The 25,961-nt window shown below is 41.0% G+C and overlaps 1 protein-coding gene and 1 non-coding gene across 8 annotated transcripts in view; one reads left to right on the top strand and one right to left on the bottom strand.

The window, feature by feature from the left end:
• MYOM1 (myomesin 1) overlaps positions 1–25,961 on the top strand; it is a 183,136-nt gene that overhangs the window by 132,580 nt on the left and 24,595 nt on the right. For all 7 annotated transcript variants that reach the window (XM_063653453.1, XM_054460362.2, XM_054460363.2 and 4 more), the window contains 5 exons: positions 1,271–1,385; positions 14,819–14,975; positions 17,055–17,161; positions 17,273–17,317; positions 23,196–23,332. In XM_063653453.1, coding sequence (XP_063509523.1) covers positions 1,271–1,385; positions 14,819–14,975; positions 17,055–17,161; positions 17,273–17,317; positions 23,196–23,332 — 561 coding nt within the window. The remainder of the gene's footprint in view (positions 1–1,270; positions 1,386–14,818; positions 14,976–17,054; positions 17,162–17,272; positions 17,318–23,195; positions 23,333–25,961) is intronic.
• On the bottom strand, positions 23,841–23,902 carry LOC129019191 (U7 small nuclear RNA). Its single transcript, XR_008495537.2, has one exon. It is a non-coding gene; the product is annotated as a U7 small nuclear RNA (small nuclear RNA).

Below are 25,961 nucleotides of genomic sequence, written 5' to 3' on the forward strand. Positions count from 1 at the left end.
TGTTTTTAAAATAAAAATGTTCATAAAACATTAACAGTATTGATAATAGTAATGAGATTGTTCAAAACCCAAAGAAAGTTACAAAAAATTAAGTAGGAAACCAGGCATGGTGGCTCACTCCTGTAATCCCAACACTGTGGGAGGCTGAGGTGGGAGAATTGCTTGAGCCCAGGAGTTTGAGACCAGCCTGGGCAACATGGTGAAATCCCGTATCTATAAAAAAAATTGTTTTTAGTTAGCCTGGTGTGCCGGCACATGTCTGTGGTCCCAACTAGTCAAGAGGCTGAGGCAGGAGGATCGCTTGATCCCAGGAGGTCCAGGCTACAGTGAGCTGAGATCGTGCCACTGTACTCCAGCCTGAGCAACAGAGTGAAACTCTGTCTCAAAAATACATATGTGTATATATATATATATACACACACACACACACACACACATATATATACATACACATATACACACATAGATGTGTGTGTGTATATATGTATGTGTGTGTGTATATATACATGAAGTGGGACTGTCATACAAAAATAAATTATAAATGCTTTTTTTTTTTTACAGCTCTTTGTAACTCTAGCTTAGTGGCACATATGTAGTGGATTCTCAGCACACATCTTGATTATTAAAAACTTGAGGATTTAGAATTTTAGTACGCTTTGATTATTCACAAATTATTCAAACTCACAATTGTGTTAATTTCATGTCTATTTAGTAAGAAATAGCTATATTAAATTTACAGGAACAATTATTGTTTGTTTTGGTTCTGGTAGTTTAACATGCTTTTAAACAAATGGAAAGTGTTCGTGATTCATGCTTTTAATTCTCCTCTTTTGCCAAGAATTTCATCTGAAATTATTCATGGAATGTCTCAAAAGGATTGGGGGGAAAAGCGACATATATGCTATAATGAGCACTTTGTATTTTGTCCTTTTGACCGAAGAATACACTGGCTAATGCATGTGACACCTACATACACTAGTCTCTGTTTCTGATGTTGGTGGCCACTAAATTAACTAAAAAGGAGAAACATCAGAGTGAGAATGGATATTGGAAACTCCTCTCTATCTACAGATGGTCCAGAGAGAAGACCATCTACAGCTACAGTCACCTGCTTAGTGTTTGACAGAATCAAGACTAGACCACAAGTCTTGTATCCCTGGTGCTAGGTCACTAAATCATTACTACAGAGGAAGAGCCCCATCTGTTTAAATGACATAAAACAGCCACTGCTTCATCAAACACCCATTGCTTCTACACCTGCTTCTATCAGGTTCGAGGCCTCAAGGAGGGCGTCAGCTACGTGTTCCGTGTTCGAGCCATAAACCAGGCGGGAGTTGGGAAGCCGTCTGACCTTGCTGGCCCTGTTGTGGCAGAGACCCGTCCAGGTGGGCTTTCACCTTTTCATTAAAACTAATCCTATCTGTGTAAGATACTGAACTAAGGTTCGGCCTTTCTGTGCTTTCCTCTAATTTTCAAAATAATCAACATGTGCTTTCTGAATATAATTGATAAGTAATGATCTTAGAACATGACAGTCATTGGTTCCATCACAGGCACCTTGGGACAGGGTTGAGCAAGGTTTGATGTGGTCTAGGGGCTGTTGTGATGCATACCTAAAAACACAGAAGTTCTTGATCAAGTTAAGCTTCCTGGACCAACTGTTCCAAGCATTCATTCCTGGAATGTTATTCCTATGACACCCTGGCCATTAAGTCTCCTAAGAATATTTTCCCAATCATAGGGGAAGCTAGAACAGCCCAGTTAGTGGGCACAATCCTTAAACAAAAGTAGGATTTATGTAATTGTAGCTATTATGTTTAAACCAGAGGTCAGCAAACTTTTTCTGTGGAGGGCCAGATAATATTTATCACTCAACAGCCCTGTGGTGTCTGTGACAACTTCTTAACCCTGCCATGACACAAAAGAAGCCATTGAGGATACATAAACTAATAAGCATGGCTGTGTTCTAATAAAACTTTATCATGCACATTATATGTATTATATAATGTGATGCGTTATATGCATTATAAAATTTCAATCTTGTATAATTTTCCTGTGTTTTGAAATAGTAATCTTCTTTAATTTTTTCAACTATTTAAAAATATAAAAACAATTCTTAGCTTGCAGCCCTTGCAAAAAGGTAATGGGCCAGATTTAGCCCACGGGCCATAGTTTGCTGACCCCTGGGCTAAACTAACAGTGGTCCCAACTGAATGGTTTATAGATTCGAGGCAGCCCTCATTCCCCAGTTTCAAGGATGCCGTGATTACTAGAGAAGACAGACTTGCCATGTCTTACGAGAACAAAGTTTACTGTGTTCATTGTCCAACGAGTTTCAGATCATTACATAATAATTTCTTTTATCATTTAACCTGTATTATTTTTCAAAGCTATCATATATTTCAGTTCATTAAAGTTACATAAAGGAAAGCACCGGAGGCCAGGCACTGTGGCTCATGTCTGTAATCCCAACACTTTGGGCAGCTGTGGCAGGAGGAACCTAGGAGTTCGAGAGCAGCCTGGGCAACTTGGCAGAACCCCACCTCTACAAAATTTTTAAATTAGCTAGATGTGGTGGTGAGTGCCTGTAGTCCCAGCTACTTGGGAGGCTGAGGTGGGAGGATCACTTGCGCCTAGGAGGTCAAGACTGCAGGGAGCTGTGTTTTCACCACTGCATTCTAGCATGGGCGACAGAGTGAGACCCTGTCTCAAAAAACAAAACAAAAACAAAAACAAAAAACAGCACTGGAAATGAGAGATGATAAAGTACATCACTTTGAAGACTCGGAAGGGTGAGGGCTGAGGGTGGTGTGGATGATGAAAAATTACTTACTGGGTACCATGTGCATTATTGGGGGGTGATGGATATGCTAAAAGTCATGACTTAACCACTATGCCATCTGGGCATGTAATGGAATTGCATATATGCCCTGTAAATTTGTACAAGATTTTATTTTATTATTATTTTTTATTTATTTATTTTGAGACGGAGTCTCACTCTGTCGCCAGGCTAGAGTGCTGTGGTGCAATCTCGGCTCACTGCAACCTCCAACTCCCTGGTTCAAGGGATTCTCCTGCCTCCGCCTCCCAAGTAACTGGGATTACAGGCATGCACCACCATGCCCGGCTACTTTTTGTATTTTTAGTAGAGATGGGGTTTCACTATGTTGGCCAGGATGGTCTTGATCTCCTGACCTCATGATCCGCCCACCTCGGCCTCCCAAAGTGCTGGGATTACAGGCATGAGCCACCATGCCCGGCCTGTACAAGTTTTTAAAATCACCCAATTATATTAAATTTATATTCATTCTAGTACTGTTATACGCAAGCGAGTTAGAGAAAACACCACACTTTGAGACAAATTAAGAGTCCTTTGTTTAAGCTGGCGGCCAAGAGAGGGCTTGACGCTCCAGAATTCTCTCGGCCCCGAGGAAGGGGCTTGATTTACTTTTATACCTTGGTTAAGGAAGGGGAGGGGAACTTAAATGCAATAATTCTAGAGAAGTAAAAACATGCAAGAATCAAAAAACAAATGGTTACGGAACCAGGTTGCTTTTTTTGTAACCATTTGTCTTTTAAATTGTTTATTTATCTGTAACCATTTGTTTTTTGATTCTTGCATGTTTTTATTTCTGTAGAATTATTGCATTTAAGCTCTAAATCTTTCATAAGAGTTAGATATGGATGCTATGCCGGACACAGACTCAAGGCTTTATGTTGTTATCTTTTTTAGCAAAATCCTGGGAACTTCATACATTGTTTGTTCCAGTACCTTATCAGTTAATTGGGCTCCTTTGAAGTGGTGAGGATCTGCTTACACAGGTTAACTCCTTGAGGAAGGGGGTTGGGTAAGGAGCCCTTAATGTCTCGTAAATCAAGGGGCCAGATAGAGTTCATCCGGCTTTCCCAGCTAAGGGAAAGTCTATTCATATGGGAAACAAGGCTAGGTAATTAAAGAGACAAAAAGGGAAAATTTTAAAAAAGGGTTAGTAAAAAAACAAGGTTAGGCATTACAGTACAAGCACTTTTGCTTTAATCTGTCCCTATTTTCAGGCTGAGATAAACAAAGAACAGATACAGAATGTAATATTTATTTTTCTGATGAGAAAAGAATGTAAATATAGAAAACTACTTTCACTGCATGTTACTTGAAAAGAATATAAAATGAACCCTTTGAGAAAATATCTTTCCCTTTCATCCTATTTCTTCATAATCTGTTTTCAGCTAGTCTTAGAACTACTCTCTGGACATGGGTCTGACAAAAGTGGCCTTCTTAGACAAAAGCGTGGTAGGTGTCTGTAAGAAGTACCACACTGCGTATAAATAACCTTTGCAAAACTTCATGAGAAAACAGAAAAATGCTAGGAATGTATACACCAGGTAAAAGGTAACACACAAAGACGCCAGAACACATATTCCTATAGAAATCAAACCCTTCAGCTGACAATTATGTGGATAGTAGAGGTGCCAAATGGACATCTCCAAGGACCCAAGGGCAGAGTTTGCTCTCAAAACAACATAGATTGCTACACAAGTAAACTCTCAATCTAGTCAGGGCTACATCAAAAGCACCCTGGAAGCCCTGAGTTCCAAATATGATTGTTAAAAGAGCTTAAATCAATTTCCTATTTTCTCATCTGTAGCCTCAGAAAGGCAGGTGATGGGCATGACATTAACAGAGCCATCACTAGGGAAATTTTGCCACCAGAAAAGGATCTGCTGGTGACCTCCTGGGTGAGACTTTTGTTTCACTGACTTGGATTAAGGAATCAAAAGTCATTTGCATGCCATTCCATTCCCAGACTCGAACTGCAGACAGCTGCAACACTGATACGCTAAGCAGCCCCCTGTTAACCCATGGACAAACCACTGGCTCGCAGCCTAGAGAAGAACCCTGGATACACAAAGTGCAAATGCTTTCCTGTGAAAGAGCACCAAAATCCCGTGACATCTGAGCCTGTTTTATATGTAGTAGACACACACTCATTATTGCCACATGTATTTCTTGAGCTCCTACTGTGTGTCAGGTGCCGTTTGGGCCCCAGGAATAATATGACATCATCACTGCACAATGGGTTTGCAATCTAATGGAAAAGACAGTATTTACAGCATAGGATGTTGAGAGCTAGGAGAGGTGTTCATAAAAGATTTCTTATAGCCGAATAGGCTATAAACTAGGTAGCAAGGTTTTATAAGTCCCTATAAAAGCTTTATATGTAGCCTAAAATTTTGTATTCATTCTATAAGATATCAACATATTACTTTTACTCACTTTATTTATTTTATGTTAGAATACATGGCAGAGGAGCATGTTATCAACTTCCAGATTTGGCATGTGAAACTTGGATTGCTATTTCAGAAGAACAACTTTTATGGGGGATGCATTATTAAAATTTCAGTTAGAAAACAAAGCTTATCTCGTAATAGCAAACCACAAATACATCTGACAAGATACTTCAAGTGTAATTTGAATTCCACTTTAAAAGTTAACTTAATCTTCTGGGGTTGATAGGATCACTGGTCTCCCTTTGAAGTCAAAGAATATGTTGCAAGTGGATGTATTCTTGTCTAATTGTGCTGGGAGTAAGAATCCAGATAATGGACCAAGTGTGTCATGCTTTACCAAGAAATCCATTAGCTAAAGAAGCCTATAAAAGAATGGAGTAAAACATACTTAATGCAGATGAGTTGGCACATAAAAAAGGATGGTCTCTCCTTGATATTAGATATTTTAAAAACAGTAGCTGAGGCTGATTGCATCAGGCCTGGGGTGGAGGTGAAGGCCAGGGGAGCCAGATTAGATGGAAGACAAGAGAGAGACCTGCCAAAGCCTGGCAGGTGATCTGGAGGGGACCATAGCTGGCAGTACAGACCGCAGGTATTCTTACCAGAGAAACCGAGCAGTGGGCAGGAGAATCAGGTGATGGGCTGGGTCCCAAGCAAAAACTGGAATATAGATGTTAGCTTGGTCACAAGGAGCAAGGCAGGTTAGGAGAGAGCATTACCAGAAGGAATGATGAGTTGAGATTGAGTTGATAACCTACTAAGCAAGAGCTCGTTACAATCCCAGTGTCTAAACACTGGTTGGTTCCAGAGTCTGGCAGGAATGAGAAGGCAAATGTGTGCTCAGTGGCCAAGTGGTGGAGTCATGAAGTGAAGGATTCTAAAGCAGGAAGCCAGACTAACTTTAAAAGATGAGCTCGGCTGGCTCATTTAGAGAACTGCACCTGGCCAGGTACAGTGGCTCATGCCTGTAATCCCAACACTTTGGGAGGCCGAGGCGGGTGGATCACGAGGTCAGGAGTTCAAGACCAGCCTGGCGAAGATGGTGAAACCCCGTCTCTACTAAAAATACAAAAAAATTAGCGGGGTGTGGTGGTGTGCGCCTGTAATCGTAGCTACTCAGGAGGCTGAGGCAGGAAAATCGCGTGAACCCAGGAGGCAGAGGTTGCAGTGAGCCGAGATTGTGCCATTGCACTCCATCCCAGGCCACAGTGAGAGACTCCATCTCAAAAAAGAAAGAAAGAAAGAAAATTAAAAAAAGAAAACTGCACTTGTATTTGCTTGCTAACTGATCTCTTTCATCTGCTAGGACCGTAGTTTTCAACCTTGCCTGTACATTAGAATCATATGAGGAATGTTTTGAAAATACTGCTATCTGGACTCAACTCCAGACCAATTAAATCAGGATCTTTAGGGCTGATGGGATGATGACAGAAGATCAGATATTCTAAAAAAAAAAAAAGAATCTCTTAGACTGGGTACCTGAACATAGGCTTATTGCTGTTTGTTCGTTTACTTAGCAATTTGGGTAATTCCAGTGTGAAAACAGACTTGTGAACTGTACATTAGACCATAGCTCCTCAGAATAGGAACTGTGTCTTTTCTGTACATGTGCTGAGAGTCTAACATAGTACCAGGTATATAGTAGCTAATTTATTAAATGAAAAAATAATGAATGACTAGCATGTTTGCCAGTGAGTGTGACGCTGTCTTGAAGCCTCAGTGTGTGCACTTCACCCCAGTCGTCTTGTACTGCCTGCCCTGGTTATGATGGGTGAGCTGGGAAAGAAATGTCTGGTGGAGGCTCCAATGTGGGCATGAGGCTGAATGGTCAGCCGCCAGTCCTTGTCTGAAACCCAGGGCAGCTTAGTACTACACGTGACCGATTACATTAACTCACTTTCCTCTGCTTCTATTCTGTCCCACTCTTCAGTTTTTTAAACATCACCACACACACACACACACACACACCCACGCACACCCACAGCATGGAGAGCAAATAATTAAAGCTTGTGAAAGTGATATATTCATGCTCATGTAAAGCGCTTTATATGAGAAAGAATTATCATATCAGATTACAAAATGTATAGGAAGGTGAACAGTTTACTGTGATTTTATTTAAGCTTTTAAATTTTATCCTTTATTATCATTTTTTATGGGGAGGAGAAAGAAAAGTGGGATGAAATGAGTTAATTTCCAAATAGTTCATTTTAGTCCTGAGCCACACTTGAACCCATTAGGATACCAGGAGTTCTGGGCAAGCCTTGGAGGGACCATTGGAATGCTGTCTTGGCCCTGTAATCCCAACACTTTGGGAGTCCAGTTAGGAGGATCACTTGAGCCCAGGAGTTGGAGACCACCCTGAGCAACATAGTGGGACCTGTCTCTATTAGAAAAGAATAGGAAAGAAAAAATAATAATAATGTAAAATGAGATCTGTTAAAATCAGTTATCTCTGTGTCTGTATTAAGGATTCGCTTAGGTTGAGGAGCTGACTAGTGACAACTCTTCTTAAATCCTTTTTAGACAACAACAACAACTGTCTCATGTTCTATACCTAAACCTCCTGAGATCTTAATTAAGTTCTTCACATTCATGAACAGGTTAAAAGGTTGTTTCTGAGAAAATCTAAGTTATGCCAAATTTTGGTCCACTTTTCCAGCCCAACTTTGTGGGAAAGTGGGATGGCTTCTCATCTGGATAAGAATACCCACAAGGACCGCTTTACTTTGATAGCAGAACATCAAACTTGCTTCCTGCCCATTAATTATCAGAACCACATCCCTCAATCAACTTGAGAGAATATGCCTCTTTAGGCATTTCTCAGAGTTCAACCATTAATTAATTGATAGGAGCTCAGCTCTGGAAAACCTCAGCTAAGTTGTGGGATATTCTAAAGAGAAAATTTGGCTAGGTACGGTGATTCACGCCTGTAATCCCAGCACTTTGGGAGGCCAAGGCGGGCGGATTACCTGAGGTCAGGGGTTCGAGACCAGCCTGGCCAACATGGTGAAACCCCATCTCTACTAAAAATACAAAAAAATTATCTGGGCGTGTGGCGGGCATCTGTAATCCCAGCTTCTCAGGAGGATAAGGCAGGAGAATCACTTGAACCTGGGAGGCAGATATCACAGTGAGCCAAGATCACATCACTGCACTCTAGCCTGGGCAACAGAGCAAGACTCCATCTCGGAAAAAAAAAAAAAAAAGGAAAAAGAAAAAGGAAAATTTGAGGAGGACATTATAGGCAGACTTTTCTCTCAGGCTTTTTTTGTGATATTGTACCAAGTTAATCTCCACAAGGCACTATCTGGTGGGTTAGCCTGGGGCATGTTAGAAATTCTGAAATGCTGTCATTGCCCGGGCGCAGTGCCTCACGCCTATTATCCCAGCACTATGGGAGGCTGAGGCAGATGGATCACAAGGTCAGGAGTTCAAGATCAGCCTGGCTAACATGGTGAAACCCTGTTTTACTAAAAATACAAAAATTAGCTGGGCGTGGTGGTCCGCACCTGTAATCCCAGCTGCTTGGGAGATTGAGGCAGAATTGCTTGAACCCAGGAGGTGGAGGTTGCAGTGAGCTGAGATCACGCCACTGCACTCCAGCCTGGGTGACAGAGCAAGACTCTATCTCGAAAAAAAAAAAATGCTGTCATTGCTTTATAGGTTAATACATTGGCTTTGGTTTTGCTAGGGCATCTATAAAAAGAATCATCCATTTGAGTATCATGTATCTTTTGTTAAATTGCAATAGAATTTTTTGTCTACTATGTACAGGACCCTTATTTAAATAATTCTTTAATTCCTCATCAAATTTGTCAAGGAGGAGATCCAGCTTCAAATTCTGAGTATAAAATTAAGTAGGAAACCCACTGCCACTAGAATATTTTCTTTGTTAGTGTAATCGCCCATTAGGTTCTCCCTTCCCACGGCATAGACAAAATCAATCCACTGCGACTGCAGCATTGCAGTTGAGAGTTTAATTGACCTGAGGCCAGCTGAAGCGAGAGACCTAGAGTTATCAGTCAAATCAGTCTCCCTGAAGGCTCAGAGGTTCTTTGAGTAAGGGCATTTTTTTAAGAGTGACTTAGAAGACCAAGATGCCTATAATGGGAAAGTAAATTGAGTCACAAGTCAGGAGTCTGGGTGGGGTCAGTCTTAAAAACATCTAAAAGAAAACAATCTTAGGTTCTACAATACTGATGTTATCTATAGGAGCAACTGGGAAGCTCACAGATCTTGTGACCTCTGGCCACATAACATCTAAGCAGTAAGGGATAATAGAAACTACACCTGTCTTGTAACTTCTCATTAGTGGTTTCAGCCCCTGAACAGAGAGGACTATTATCATTCTTGCTTTCAAGTTAAACTATAAACTAACCTTCTCCCAAAGTTAGCTTAGCCTATGCTCAGGAATGACCAAGGGCAGCTTGGAGGTCAGAAACAAGACGAAGTCAACTATGTCATAATTTTGCAAAGGCGGTTTCATTGGTAATTTTGTTTCCTCTTGCCTCTTTATCAAAATATTGGTGTTATACTTTAGCTTTAACAAGACAGGTTCCAATAAAATAAATGTCATAATCTTAAACTGGCATTTATCTTTTAAAGCTGGTTTTTTTTTTAAATCTCAATCCAGTCCCTGGCATGTGTAAATATGTAAGGGAAATATAAAAGACATTTGTGGAATTTAACCCTATTCTCAATAAACTAAACAACCAGTGCAACTTTTTGAAAAATGAAAATCCAATCAAATAATCCTCTTATCCAGTTTTAATTTTTAAACCTGGCTGGGTGTGGTGGCTCATGCCTGTAATCCCAGCACTTTGGGAGGTCGAGGTGGGCGGATCATGAGATCAGGAGATTGAGACCATCCTGGCTAACGCGGTGAAACCCCCTCTCTACTAAAAATATAAAAAATTAGCCCAGCGTGGTGACACACGCCTGTAGTCCCACCCACTCGGGAGGCTGAGGCAGGAGAATCACTTGAACCCAGGAGGCAGAGGTTGCAGTGAGCCGAGATCGTGCCACTGCATTCCAGCCTGGGCAACAGAGTGAGACTCCATCTCAAAAAAAAAAAAAAAAGAAATTTTTAAACCTTAAGTGCCAAATATAGTTTTAATAGTTTTTATTTGTTTCCTTTATTGTTCATTTATTTAATAAATCCACCAGTATCACCCACAATTATGTGTGCATAAATTGAAGAAATGTTCATGCCTCTCTTTTCTACCCACTACAGATATTGCTTATGATATACTGATTTGACATAATTAATCAAGAAAAGCTTCACAGATAAGGGAAACTCTTAGATACTGATTGATATTACAGCTAATCCTTACCTCTTTGGCTCTCTCCTAGCAATTACTTAAGTTTGTTTGTCTGTTTTTGTTTTGCGACAGGGTCTCATTTTGTCACCCAGGCTGGAGTGCAGTGGCATGATCATTGCTCACCACAGCCTCCATCTCCCAGGCTCAAGTGATCCTCCTACCTCAGCTTCCCTAGTAGCTGGTGCTACAGGTGTCAGCCACCACATCCCACTAATTTAAATTTTTTTTGTAGATACAGAGTCTCATTTTGTTGCCCAGGCTGGTCTCAAACTCCTGGGCTCAAGCCATCCTCCTACCTTGGCCTCCCAAAGTGCTGGGATTACAGGCGTGAGCCAGTGAGCCCAGCCAATTACCTAATTTTAAATTACAATTTTTAATGTAAGACTTTGAAAAAATTTCCACATTCTTTTCTAAAAGTATACATGATCCCATTTCTTATGTTACAACTCAACTATAAGGTAATGATGTGCGACTCATAGGTTGAAGTTGAAACACAGATGTGGCTTGGAACCTAAAAATAACATCTTTTATTTAAAAAGGCAAATAAGCAACATCTTTGTTTCATTTCATATTTTCACAAAAGATCTTGAAATGCTTTATAAAGTTTATTTTTCATAATACAGTTATCCCTCTTTATCCTGGGGGATCAGTTCCAGGACCCCCTGTGGATACCAAAATCCAGGAACACTTAAGACCCTTTATAAAATGGCATAGCATATGCATATAGCCTACAGACATCCTCCTTTATACTTTAAATCATCTCTAGCTCACTTACAATACCTAATATGATGTAAATGCTATGTAAAGAGTTGGGATACTGTATTGTTTTTTAATTTGCATTGTTTTTATTGATGTGTTGTTACTTTTATTGTTTTTTCCCCAAGTATTTTAGATCCACAGTTGGTTGAATCCACGGTTGCAGCACCCATAGATATGAAGGACCAATGTACTTCAGTGATTCAGCTCTATATTCTTTGCTCAGTAACTGAGGCAATTGAGACAAAAACTAAACAGGATTTTCTTTCTTTTTTTTTTTGAGACAGAGTCTTGCTCTGTTGCCCAGGCTGGACTGCAGTGGTGCGATCTCAGCTCACTGCAACCTCCATCTCTCAGGTCCAAGTGATTCTTGTGCCTCAGCCTCCCAAGTAGCTGGGATTACAGACATGCGCCACCACGCCTGGCTAATTTTTATATTTTTAATAGAGACAGGGTTTCACCTTGTTGGCCAGGCTGGTTTTGAAGTCCTGGCCTCAAGTGATCCCCCTGCCTCGGCCTCCCAAAGTGCTGTGATTACAGGCATGAGCCACCATGCCTGGCCAGGATTTTCTTATTCTCCAAGTTTCGTGGGTTTGGGACCAAATTTGGCCATTCAAAAACCTGAACAAATTATTGTTTTAGATGACCATTTGTTCCATTCGCCTGAGGGTTTACCGCTAAAGCATGAATACTTTAAAATTCCATTTAAGACTTTCTGATGAAAATCCTTTTAAAATAAATTATGCAATTTAATAAGTGATTTTCATCCTTCTTGGATGCAGTATACTGAATCTTATTTACCTTTTTCTGTGACTCAGAGCCATAAGTGTCACCTTTCTTTAATACAGTGTTGTGATACAGCAATGTTGTTATTGGGTGGAGAAGCTATCTACCCCTATAGTAAATAATGTTTTCGTGCCTACTTTTTAGTTTTTCTCCCTCTTCTCTTGCTGTCATTTTCTTTATTCTCAATGCTCCTGCTCATAGTAGCTTCTTACCTCCCTCTCTTTTTTTAATCTACTGAGGGAAACCAACCAAGTAGGCTTGTTAGAATTATCTCAATCAAAGTATAAAAAGACTCCAAGGCTGGGCACGGTGGCTCATGTCTGTAATCCCAGCACTTTGGGAGGCCAAGGCGGGTGGATCACTTGAGCTCAGGAGTTTGAGACCAGCCTGGCCAACATGGCGAAAGCCTGTCCCTACAAAAAATGCAAAAACATTGGCCAGGTGTGGTGCCATGCACCTGTGACCCCTTGGATCACTTGGGAGGCAGAGGTGGGAGGCAGAGGTGGGAGGATGACGTGGGAGGCCAAGGCCACAGCGAGGCAAGATCACACCACTGTACTCCAGCCTGGATGACAGAGTGAGACCCTGTCTCAAAAAAAAAAAAAAAAAAAAAGATTCCAATTCCCTGGTGAGTGTGCAGCATACTAGTGTGTGGACTTTGTCACATCAGAACTGGTATCAGAGGCTTATTTTCCTTATTTCTTGGTTTTGGGCAATGTTCCAAATGGGTGAGGTGTTACAGTACAAAAGTTATCTACAGCATTGAGAGAATGGTGAAGCTGATTAAATTGTTCATATTCTTTCTGTTTTGTGGCTATTTTGTTTTCAGAAAAGTCAAATCTTTCACAATCAAGATTCTTAACCTAAGCAATATTTTTGTTGTAAACTTGTCATACTTCTAATGTAATAAACAACAAGCATATGGATGATTCACTTCCTTTTAAAAAGGGATTACAGATAGAACAATGAATGATTAATATGAGCAATCTGTCATGCTTCCAAAATAGAGATTATGCAAAAAGCGAGATTACCTCACTTCTTTTCTCTCCGTAACAATACAGATATACAAAAATTTCTGTTTACATTCTTTCTGTGACTCAGTCATACAAATTGTATATTATAATACAGTCTAAACCTCAACACTCTTCAGTGTTAGCTTTTTCTTAAGTTTTAATAAGAGCATCTGTTCAACGTTTATTATACGAAAATAGAGTGTGAGGATTAGTCATGTGTTGTCAGGAATAGAAATAAAATGTGGGCTGCAACTTACAATGGAATACGTATAGCCCTTTAAAAGTAACGTATGGCAGACAATTAACTTAAGGAATACTTAAGCCTTTAATTGATTATTATTTCAGTTTATCTATGTAACCAAATATGAAAGTCGCCCTTTGTTTAAGAAAAAGGAATTTAAAAAAATTTTCTAGTACCAGTCTTCTCTAAGCTTTGCATGTGCTAACAATCACTTTTTGGAAGTTTATAGTTGAAACATACACTGCCATCTGTACGGACACAAGTTAGATCAACTATCAGGCTCAGGAACCAAGATTATCCTGCCAGGCACCATTTGGGCACCGGTTTCCTCTTGGCCTTCCCTTGGGAAAACGTTTGCAATTTTTTTCCACTAACAAGTTTTATCGGACAGTAGGCCAGGATGTTGGCCTCTTATAATACAATCCAGACAGAAAACATTCAATCCTTTTGGAAGGTTTTTTTATGCTTTTTTAAAAAATACAGCTGCACTTTTCTGGGATTAAATATAATATATTTTAAATATATCTTTCCTAATGTACTGAAACAAACCAAGTTTAGACTGGCAATTGAATGAGTATAAATCTGAGTAGAGCATTTTACTCCTTTCAACTGGATTTAGGCATAGATGTGAATGTTTCATATGCTGTACAAATTCTCCTTAAATTCTCTATTAGGTGCAGGTGCAATTTATTATAACTCTCAAAAATAGAATAACTCAAAACACTAACTGAATTTTTTTTTTAATCCAAAAACCAATCTTCCTGAAAGAGCTGAATCTCTTGAAACTCATTTCCATTTAAATTTCCATGCAGTTCAATAATAGTCATTTCTCAGTTGCTATCACTCTAATCTAGAGGGCCATCTTTAAATTGATTTATGGTTATGTGATCCACAGAGCAGGCATCCATATATTTCTCTGCTCTTAAATGACTTAAAGACTTTGAGTATGTGAATATAGGCGATTCTTAGTCTCTCTACTTTCTCCCATTCAATTTCCTTTCGAGTTCTTTATCTCTACCCTTTCCTGATGACTGATTGCATGTGGATATTATTGAAACAAAAGTCATGAATTAGGGTCTGATAAAAATCAATTGACTTTCCCTTTTCCCAAAGCTGCCTTGTCTCTTTATTGCAATCAATCCACTCCCATAACTGTACCATCAGTCACATCACAAACAATACTGTCCATGGTGTTGACTCTACCTAAGAAATGTGGTGCAACCATCTAATTTCGTGTTACGGCATAAAAGTTGAATTGTGGAGTAGGACTGTCCATCCGCATGAGTAGTGAAGCTTTTCCCTGACCTAGGCTCAGGGCCCTACTTTAGGGTTAAAGTAAAGAATCTCAAGGTAACAAATTCTTACTTGGTTGCTTTCCTCGACGATGTATCAGTGCCTTCTTTTTGATCTTGTAGGAACCAAAGAGGTTGTTGTAAATGTGGATGATGATGGAGTCATTTCATTGAACTTCGAATGTGATAAGATGACTCCAAAGTCCGAGTTCTCCTGGTCCAAAGATTATGTATCCACTGAGGACTCTCCACGATTAGAAGTCGAAAGCAAGGGCAACAAGTAAGGGCTATGTCAATCACAATCATGGGTTTCCTTTTCACTGTAGGAGAATGAGGCGAGCTCTTTGATTTCCACTTAAATTGCTTGGAATAAGAGGATGAAGTCACTTATATTTTATATCTGGTATTGTAGAAAATAATAACCAACTTAAACCTTAAAAATAATCATCCTAGGCCAGGCACGGTGGCTCACGCCTCTAATCCCAGCACTTTGGGAGGCCGAGGCAGGTGGATCACGAGGTCAGGAGATCGAAACCATCCTGGCTAACATGGTGAAACCCCGTCTCTGCTAAAAATACAAAAAAAATTAGCCGGGTGTGGTGGTGGGCACCTGTAGTCCCAGCTACTTGGGAGGCTGAGGCAGGAGAATGGCGTGAACCCAGGAGGCGGAGCTTGCAGTGAGCCGAGATCACGCCACCACACTCCAGCCTGGGTGACAGTGCCAGACTCTGTCTCAAAAAAAAAAAAAGAACATCCTAGACTGGCTCATTGGCTCACACTTGAAATCCTAGCAACTCAGGAGGCTGAGGCAGAAAGATCACTTGAGCCTAGGGGTTCAAGAGCAGCCTGGGCAACATAGTGAGTCCCTGACTCTAATAAAATGAATACTAACAACTCTTATGAAATACTTTTTACATTATTCCATTTAAAGTGCTTTCTTATTTATTATCTCATTTATGCTATTAGAAACATTCAATTGACATAAAGATCAGCTTTAATAATGATTCTCATTATCTATGAAATTTTGAAATCTTAAAGTAACAATGAGGATACTTATAGGGGGCTAGGAAGAACTTGCTGGTTCAAGTTATGGCAAATGAAATGGATTGAGGATAATCTCTTCTGCTTTTTTGATCATCACTCATGAGTGACACAATAGTACATGGAAAGAAAGCTCTATGTGGAAGTATAAGATGGACGAGCTCTAGGCCCATCTCTACCAGGAGCTGGCTATATAACCTTGGGCAGCTATTTAACTTCCATAAACCTTGGATTCCTTTTTCTATAAAATGAGGATGGGGAGAATGGAGGAATTGTATGATCTATAGTTTCCTTTCAGCGCCAAGATTTTGAGTGTTCTTTTTACTTTGCTTTATAGCAAAAGCTTACCAAGCTTTATATTTTCATAGTGTCAGCCACATTGGATTGATATGATAAAGCAAAATATTTGATAAAGCACGGTATTTTTGTCTATTACAATGAAGTACTTTTACAAAACGTACTTTTACAAAACGTACTTTTTTCTATTACAATGAAGCCCAGTATATCTCAGAAACAAAGAAAAAACTAGCAATTTTGTTGTAGAATGACAAGGAAATACCGAATATAATTAAAAGATGCTTTTCTGCCACTATGCTGTAAATTTCTTGACATAAAACACATTTGCCCCAAGAAAAGATAATTGAATGACAAATTTTTCTCCCAGTTTGTACACTTAACATTTCAATGTTTGGTTGATCTTAGACACTGCCTAGCAATATAGCTTGCCAAAGTTAGAAAACACAATGAACTCGCCCACTGAGCCATTCATTTACTTATTACACATATTATGTGCCAGACAAGGTACTGGGTGCTGGGGATGACACAGTAAACAAAGCAGTTCCTGTCTCTGAAGGCACAGGGATTACACAGTGCGGAGAATACAGATGCTTTGAGCTCAAGATGCTTATAATAAGTTCAGAAAAGGGAAGAGCAGAAGATGGCATAGGAGAGGCACCCAGAGTTACCAACAGCAGGTTCTGCCCTTGGCGGGGGAAGTGTCTGGCTCCCAGCAGGGACTGATCAGCTGGATATTTTTCTGCAGGATATGCACTGATAAGCAACATAGCTTGGGCATGTGGGATTTGTGCCAGTTCCACTCTCCCGTCACCATCACCCCCTGGAAGGAGGTAAGAAAAGTCCTCCCAGAGTAAATGACATTGAACCTGAGACACCAAGAACACGCAGGCTGTAGCTCAGCAAGATGAGAGGAGGTGTCCAGATGAAAGGAGTAGCATACACAAATGCCCAGATTCAGGGGAAACACAGGCCCACAGATCCCACGTAGCCTCATTTCTAAGAAAAATATTTTGTTCCGAAGGACAAAAATGACCTTCAAAGACCTTGGGATGGATGACTTGGGTATCTACTCTTGCGATGTAACAGACACTGATGGAATAGCATCAAGCTACTTAATAGATGAGGAAGGTAAGTTTAAAACCAGTGCATTCACACGTCGAATGTTGCTTTGATTTCTCAATTATTCTTAACTGACTTTTAGTAGTTTAAGGTTTAACTGCTTTCTTTTTCCCCCTACAGAATTGAAACGTTTACTTGCTCTCAGCCATGACCACAAGTTCCCAAGTAAGTATCCACAGTACATTCACAGATTTTAGCAGTCTTACTAGGCAGCAACTTCTGGAATAGATCAGGTGACAGCTCTGATGGGATTAAGAGAGAGACTCTTGAGAACATATAATGGAACACACATCAGTAGCTACAGATGTGCTTTCTAGAAGTGATGCCTTTTCCTTTGCCGTTGTTCTCCAGAGATACCAAGGATACTAACATAGAAAATATATCCCATGCTCCATTACATGGCGAAGTGTCAGGCTACACAGGTGTAACATCTGAGTAATTAAGTTCTTCACTTTTTGCCCACATATGTTGGAATTACATATATATTTTCTGGATATATTCACTCATATGTCTTTATGCAAACTAATCTTTTCCTAAGTAAGACTGGCACTTAAAAGAAGAATCATACCTCTAAATAAAGACAATATAAAGACAGTGCCTACCACTTTCAACTCCTGGAAAATTGGGCAAACGTGCCTTCGTCAGAAAAAGAATCCCTCTGAACTATGTACAACCCTTCAATAAAGCACCTTCTACATAAAAGATTAAATTCCACACTTGACACTAAGAGAAGAGAAGGAAGTCGGAAATGACCCTCGGAAGGTTCCACTGGCCAGATAGGGGGATCTCTTGCCATTAGTACCCACTGGCCAAGGTAGTGAAGCGTCCAGAAAGTTACACCCTGGAGTTTGAGAAAACAAGTAGAAAGTGATAGTATACACTCATTCTTTTTAAATCAGAAATTTTAATACTTAAAATATAAATCCTCCACTAATAAAGGAGTTTCAGGAATCCAGAAAACTATATTCCTATTCCAGACTATGGACAAACAGCCTTTGTATATTTATATATGTGCATTTTTCTAGGAAGAGTATCCTTCACTTTTAGTAAATTCCCAGTGGAGACTGTAATTTAAAAACACACACACACTGCTCTAGAACGAATTGCAGACCTTCTCTTACATCTGCAAGGAGTGACTTGTTTGATAGTGAGGCTGAGTGCTGATGATATTGGCCTCAGCTGTAATGTTCTCAAAACCAACTTTGGCTGGGCACAGTGGTTCACACCTGTAATCCCAGCACTTTGGGAGGCCAGAGCGGGAGGATCACTTGAGGCCAGGAGTTCAAGGCTGCAGTGAGCCATGATCACGCTACTGCACTCCACCCTGGGCAGCAGAACGAGTCCATATCTCTAAAAACAAAAATTAACCCAACTTTGTTCAGCAAAGTAGCAGAGTGGAGTGCCCATGAGACGTGACTGTAGGGCGCAGACTTCTAAATTCTAGGGAAGAACCCTCTATGCCACCATGTGGCATTAGGCAAGCCATTTCTCATCTGTATGCTTATTCACCATAAAACTGGAAAAGTAATATCATGAGTGAGGTTTCAAATGTTAATTTTGAAAAAGTTTATGGAAAGTACTGAAGTGTATTGCAAGTGTTTGGCCTGGAATCTCTTTGTTCCGGACTTTTGACTGAAGCTGTGCGCCTGGGCAGCTCACTTTTATTTCTCTGTGCCTTGGTTTCTTTTCCAGGAATGGCTATCGCAATGGTTTATAGCATCTCCCATATAGAAATGCTGTAAGAGGGCGGGGTGCGGTGGCTCACACCTGTAATCCCAGCACCTTGGGAGGCCAAGGTGGGTGGATCACGAGGTCAGGGGTTCAAGACCAGCCTGACCAACATAGTGAAACCCCATCTCTACTAAAAATACAAAAAATTAGCCGGGTGTGGTGGCGGGCGCCTGTAATCCTAGCTACTCAGGAGGCTGAGGCAGGAGTATTGCTTGAACCCGGGAGGCGGAGGTTGCAGTGAGCCGAGATCGTGCCACTGCACTCCAGCCTGGGTGACAGAGCAAGACTCCATCTCAAAAAATAAAAATAAATTAAAATAAAATAAATGCTGTAAGAGATAATAAATATGGTATTGATGAATCCATGAACTATTCGGGAAAAATATAAACATTAATGGAAACAGACCAGTGATCCCTGAACCTGCTGCCCAGAGCAGAAGTCTCCAAGCTACCTAAGTTGGTTGTACTTTCTACTTTCGAACATTGACAGAAATGGGCAGCAACAGCAGCACCTACTAATCTAGTCAGATAATAAACATTGATTAAGTGTCTAGACAACAACTAGTCCAAACAACATTTACATTCAGCTTAAAGGGTGGAGATGAGAGAAGATGGGGTGTCACTTTTGAGCACAAGATGCCCAGGCCTCCCTGGAGTTCAGTGTTCATATGGACTTGGAGAGAGAATTAATCCAGGCAGTAGGCATTGCCTGATGTTGTTATCATTTATACTGAGATATTTTATCTTGCATAAACCCAAGAACTCTGATTATTGGTGCTACGAGAGAGGGTAGCAGCAAACTCAGGTATCCTTTTATTAGAGACCCAGTGTCACATTTTGGTAGAGAGAACCTGAGAATGTGATGAAAACTCTGACATGGCGGCTGGGCAAGGTGGCTCATGCCTGTAATCCCAGCACTTAGGAAAGCCAAGGCGGGAGGATCACTTGAGCCCAGGAGTTCAAGACCAGCCTGGTGAACATGGTGAAACCCTATCTCTACAAAAATACAAAAATTAGCCAGATGTGGCCGCAGCTCCTCAGGAGGCTGAGGCGGGAGGATCACTTGAGCCCAACAGTTGCAGGCTGCAGTGAGCCGTGTTCATGCTACTGCACTTCAGCCTGGGTGACAGAGTGAGAATCTGTCACAAAAAATAAATATAAAAATCACAAAATAACAAACTCTGACATGCAAGTATCAGAGCCCCCAACCCAAGGGTGTTTTGGTTAACCCAAGGAAGCAACATTTTTCAATACTAAAGCTCCAGCTCTTTTCTTTCCCCTACCACTATCAGACCAATGAGGTCACAACGTGAATATTTTCAGAGGTCTGGTGGTAGGATCAAAGTAGCACATGCAATTTCTTGATTCATACCCACTTTCTCTTTGTAAATGCTGGCATGTTGATGAAGTTGTTTTCTTGAGATTTTGTAAAGTTTCAAACGGTCTTATTTCTTAGAGAACGTAATAAAGAGTATAGTATTCCTTTATCCTTTGGCACAGTAAATTCTCCTATTTTAAACTGTTTTCAAAATTATTTTGAAAACCACTAAATATGTGCCTTAAACCTACAAATAACATATTTCACTGAGGCACATTAACTGCCAGAGAAAAGAGCCTAAGGAAATTTAGAGCTGAGTAAATGGAAAATAGAAATGCACAGAGCTAAAAATAGAAATCAACTTAGTCTATCTTGCCAGTATTGATACTAAATTGCAGTGTGGAAAGATAGCTTATTTGAATATATATCCATACACCAAGAATTCAAGGTATTTTGGGGGGTGTGGGGGGAGGGTACACTTTGGTGTTATCAGCATGCTACATAATAGCCCTTCATTTGCAGACACCGGTTGTTACCCCTCTTGTATACATGTACTGTATGTGAGGAGACATACACAAGCACGTATACATAAATATAGATATGTTGGTGTGTCCTCTTAGGTGTCAACATATTATATTCTAAAATTAGTGGTTGTAAAAATTAACCAGGTGTGGTGGCTCTCGCCTGTAATCCCAGCTACTCTGGAGGCTAAGGCACAAGAATCTCTTGAACCTGGGAGGTGGAGGTTGCAGTGAGCCGAGATCATGCCACTGCCTAGGCGACAGAGTGAGACTCCATCTCAAAAAAAAAAATGGTGTTTCTAGGGTGTTGTAGAAGCAACTAGAGGAGGAGAGAAATAACAAAATATTAACAGCTAACATTAATAGAGCATTTGTTATATGCCAGGCTCTTTATAGAATATTTAAGCAGGATATATTATTTGAATTCCACAATAACCTTAAAAGGGTTGGTATTGTGGTGATTTGATTTTAGAGGGGAAGAACATGAGGCCCAGAGAGGTTAAGTAACTAGATCATTTGCAAACAGCTGGTTAAACCCAGGTGGTCTGCCTCTGGAGCCTGCTCCCCTGACCATGACGTGGGCTATCTCTATGTAGGCACGGCCACATTTGCTCCGTGCCCACTGTGGACATTCAAGGCGGCCAGCATTCCCCAGACAATGTTCTCAGGACTCAGGGAGGACAGTGAACATTAGGGGAGCTGGAGGCTTCCAGGAGGCCTGTTCCTCCTCCTCCCTCACCACTCTGGGCCTCTTAGGTAACCTCCTCACTCACATAGTAAGTTTCCTAGAATGAGGTCTCCAGATATTTTTAGAAGAAATTGTACTTTCTACTCTCCTCAAGACTTACTTGTAGCAAGCATGAGCGTCCTGTAAGGGAGAAGCTTAGCCTCTGCCCTTGCTGCCCTGGTGCACTCAGACATCCTGCTCACACTGGAAAACCACCGTGTGGACAACCAGGATCAAGAGGAATACAGAAGAGAGGGACAGAAGAGAGGGAGTGACCCTGCTCTCAGCTCCACCATCCAGACGTGTTACCACTGTCTCCTGCGGTGCAGTTGAGATTTTGTAAAGAGATCAGTAAAGTGAGGGGAGGAAGAGAACCAACCTTCTTGAACACAGACCACTATTCACAGTACCTTAATGTGTTCTCTTACTATATTTACATTTGTTTGTTTGTTTGTTTGTTTATATATTTATTTGAGACAGAGTCTCACTCTGTTGCCCAGGCTGGAGTGCAGTGGCGCGATCTCGGCTCACTGCAACCTCCGCCTCCCAGGTTCAAGCAATTCTCCTGCCTCAGCCTCCTGAGTAGCTGGGATATAGGCACCCACCACCATGCCTGGCTAATTTTTTTAATTTTAGTAGAGACGGGGTTTCACCATGTTGGCCAGGCTGGTCTCGAACTTCTGACCTCAAGGGATCCGCCCCCCTCGGCCTCCCAAAGTATTAGGATTACAGGTGTGAGCCACCATGCCCGGCCTTACATTTACTCTTCATAGCACATTCATGTTAGCAGGTGAGGGACACAAGGTCTAAGGGAGGAGAGTAACTGGTCCAGATCTTGGTGGGACTCCAAAGCCCACCTTCTCTCCACCTTGAAACCCCCTCAATAGATGACATCTGAGCCCCCTCTCAGTCCTGCATTGGAATGAATGTATCACACCAAACTTGGTAGTGAATATGGAATAATGCAAAGAAAATCATCCCTTGAAACTTGAAAAGAGTAGTTTTAAAATAAATACAAAGAAATATTAATTTACATTTGACATAAGTTTAGGAAGCTTCTGATTTAAAATACAGCACATGCCAACCAGATGAGGTGGCTCACACCTGTAATCCCAACACCTTGGGAGGCCAAGGAGGATCACTTGAGGTTAGGAGTTCAAGACCAGCCTGGGCAACATAGTGAGTCTCTGTCTAATAAAAGAAAAAAAAAAAAAAAACTAGCCGAGTGTGGTGGTGCGTGATTGTTGTGTGAGCTACTCAGGAGGCGGAGGTGAGAGGATCGCCTGAACCCAGGAGGCAGAGGTTTCAGTAAGCCGAGATCATGCCACTGCACTCCAGCCTGGGCAACAGAGCGAGAACCTGTTGCCAAAAAAAAGAAAAAGAAAAAGAAAAAGAAAAAACACCAACCAAAAGCCACAGTAGAAAGTTACAGATATTGGCTACAAGTGCCCCTGTGCCCCTAGAGGTGAGTTCATCTTCCTTATTTTTACAGTTGAGACAACTATGATTCAAAGAGAATGAACAACTTGCTCTAAGTGACAGTCCCAGCATCAGAGCCGAGTCCCTCTGTCTTTAATCTAAGCCTTTCCCTGCAACTCTCACTGCCTCTGGGCTTTGCGAGAAGCAGGTGCTACATTGTCATTTCCATTGTGTGGTTTTTGTTTTTTTTTTTTTCACTTGTTGGAAAATGAGTACCAATATAATTGGTTACCAATATAATTACTGTGTCTATTTTTACTTTTCATAGCTGTCCCAGTTAAATCAGAGTTGGCAGTTGAAATTTTGGAGAAAGGCCAGGTCCGGTTTTGGATGCAGGCTGAGAAGCTGTCTGGCAATGCCAAAGTCAACTACATATTTAACGAGAAGGAAATTTTTGAAGGCCCGGTAGGTTTTACACTGTTTAGACTTTTTAATGTGTCGTTGTAGAATACACTGAGGAAGCCTTATGTGGATGTGGATATGTTGTTATAAAAACCGCTGGGTGGTGGAGTGGGAGAGTTTAAATCCTTCTCACAAGTGAAAACTGTGAAATGAAAATACAGATTGACTATATCATATTATGCAAACTGGGACGCTTTGAGAATGAAAGGACAACAGTCATAAACAGTCATAAACCAAAACGGTCTCAGGCAAACCGAGATGTATGATCACTCATGAAAACAGAGAGGCTGTCCTGGGAGGCAGAGGAGCCCATACCCTAACCTGAATTCACATCATACTCACACTGGACACCCCAGCACGGACTTGATTCATTATATGAAGAACAGGCCTCGTGTCCCAATGGCTCTGAAAAATGCGATAAAAATACCTTTCATTGCTTTTCTGGTTAAAAACACAATACATCCTTTTGTAAAAAGCATTAAAGACTCAGTGGTGGTGGTGGTGTTGGTGGGGAGTCTTTCCAGCAAAAACTGGAAAGCCTGCTAGACAAATTCTAAAAGAGCTGTAACACTTCTTATGGCTTTTGATGTACATATTGGTATATACTTTTTTGGACTTTTTTCTATGCTTCTCTGTGTGTACGTCTGTTTGAGTCATATTTACATAGGTAATGTTATATATATATAAAATACTCTTTCCTTTCCTTTTAACATAAACATAGTTTTTGTAGATAGAGTTACAACATCTAAGCTTTATTTGTCCTCCCCACAGACGTCAGTCAAATCAAGATCAGGCCAGTGCCCAGTAGTACTGAAGAACTGGGGGTTCAGGGGCACTGACCATCTCCTGTGCTATCATGGGTGTAAATGGGAAACTGAAAGGGCAGAGGAGGTGTGGTTTGTGGCCATTAGTAGCAACCCTTTCCCTTTTCACTGAGATGTATTTTTAAAACATTTGAGGACTTGTTAGTGAGAGGGAAACGAGTACCATGAGTATTAGGAGAGTATGCAGTATAGTCCTTTCCAGTGCATAGAGTGACTTGCTGTGGGACTAGAACAAGTCACTCCTGACTCCTGTATCCACTGCGACCCGTCTCCTCTCCACTTTCAAAATGTTCCCTCGACTGCTGTGATCACCACCTGGCCAGGGGAGAGGAAGGAAAAGTGTTGTTGGCCTCACTCATCACCCCGCAGCCACTGAGTGAACATTCACGCATATGTGCATATAGACGTACTCCCCTTCACGTGTTCAAGCGTGCACACATGTTGCCTTGAGGGTATGCAGCTGCTCTCTTAAGTTTCTTAGAAAGAGAGTCTGAAGTAGTTTCTCGTTCAAGTGATTTATTGTTGGGGAGCAGGATAGGATGGGGGGATGCTAGGCAAAAATGTGGTCTCAGTTGGAGACTGACTTCCTGCAGGGGAGGCTCAGGAGCATGAATTGCATCACAGAGTTCATCCCAGGCCCGAGCCTTCATTCTATGACATTTTATATATAGCAAAAGTTAACCAATTCAAATTCATCATGGAATTTGTGCTTGCATGCCTAGCAACTAAAACTTATCTTTACATTCTGGGAAAAAAAAGTTGTCTAAACAATATGATAAAATAAGTATAGTCTAATAGGGCTATTTCCATTCATTAAGAGCAAATAGGGCCAGTCATGGTGGCTCACACGTGTAATCCCAGCACTTTGGGAGGCCAAGGCAGGGGAATTACTTGAGGCTCAGAGTTTGAAACCAGCTTGGGCAACATAGTGAAACCTCATCTCTATAAAAACTTTTTAAAAATTGGTGAGGCATAGTGGTGTGTGCCTGTAGTCCTAGCCTCAAGAGCCTAAGGCCTGAGGCTTGAGTCCAGGAGTTCGAGGCTGCAGTGAGCTATGATTGCATCACTGCACTCCAGCCTGGGCAACGGAGCGAGACCCTGTCTCTAAAAAGAGAAAAAAAGAGAAAGTAATCACATTTAGAAGCATTTTTTTCATGTATTAGTTCAGCAGATATTTATTGACTACTATATACCATGTATGTGCAAGATGCCAAGGAGATAGCGATGAATGAGCAAGATACCTGCCTCTGCTGCCTATAGTTTTACATTATTCTACTCATTAAAAATAATGTAGGCCAGGAGCAGTGGCTTATGCCTGTAATCCCAGCACTTTGGGAGGCTGAGGTGGGCAGATCACTTGAGGTCAGGACTTCAAGACCAGCCTGGCCATCATGGTAAAACTCTGTCTCTACTAAAAATACATAAATCAGCTGGGTATGGTGGCACACACCTGTAGTCCCAGCTACTCAGGAGGCTAAGGCACCAGAATCACTTGAACCTGGGAGGCCGAGGTTGCAATGAGCCAAGATTGCACCACTGCACTCCAGCCTGGGTGACAGAACAAGAATCTGTCTCTAAATAAATAAATAAATAAATAAATAAATAAATAAATAATGTAATCTGGAAGGTAATGTGAGAGTCCAAAGGCAACTTTTTGACATTTTGTGACTTGGGGTAACAAAACTTTATTTAGATTTAAGAAACTGAATTTCAGACTTTTTAGTAATCTATTCTGGTCTAGGTCATAAACTCCACATAATATTTCCCTTTTCCTGGGTATAAGAATATAAAGAACTTGTTCAGTTATG

This window comes from Pongo pygmaeus, chromosome 17 (genome assembly GCF_028885625.2).
Source record: "Pongo pygmaeus isolate AG05252 chromosome 17, NHGRI_mPonPyg2-v2.0_pri, whole genome shotgun sequence".
NCBI lineage: Eukaryota > Metazoa > Chordata > Mammalia > Primates > Hominidae > Pongo > Pongo pygmaeus.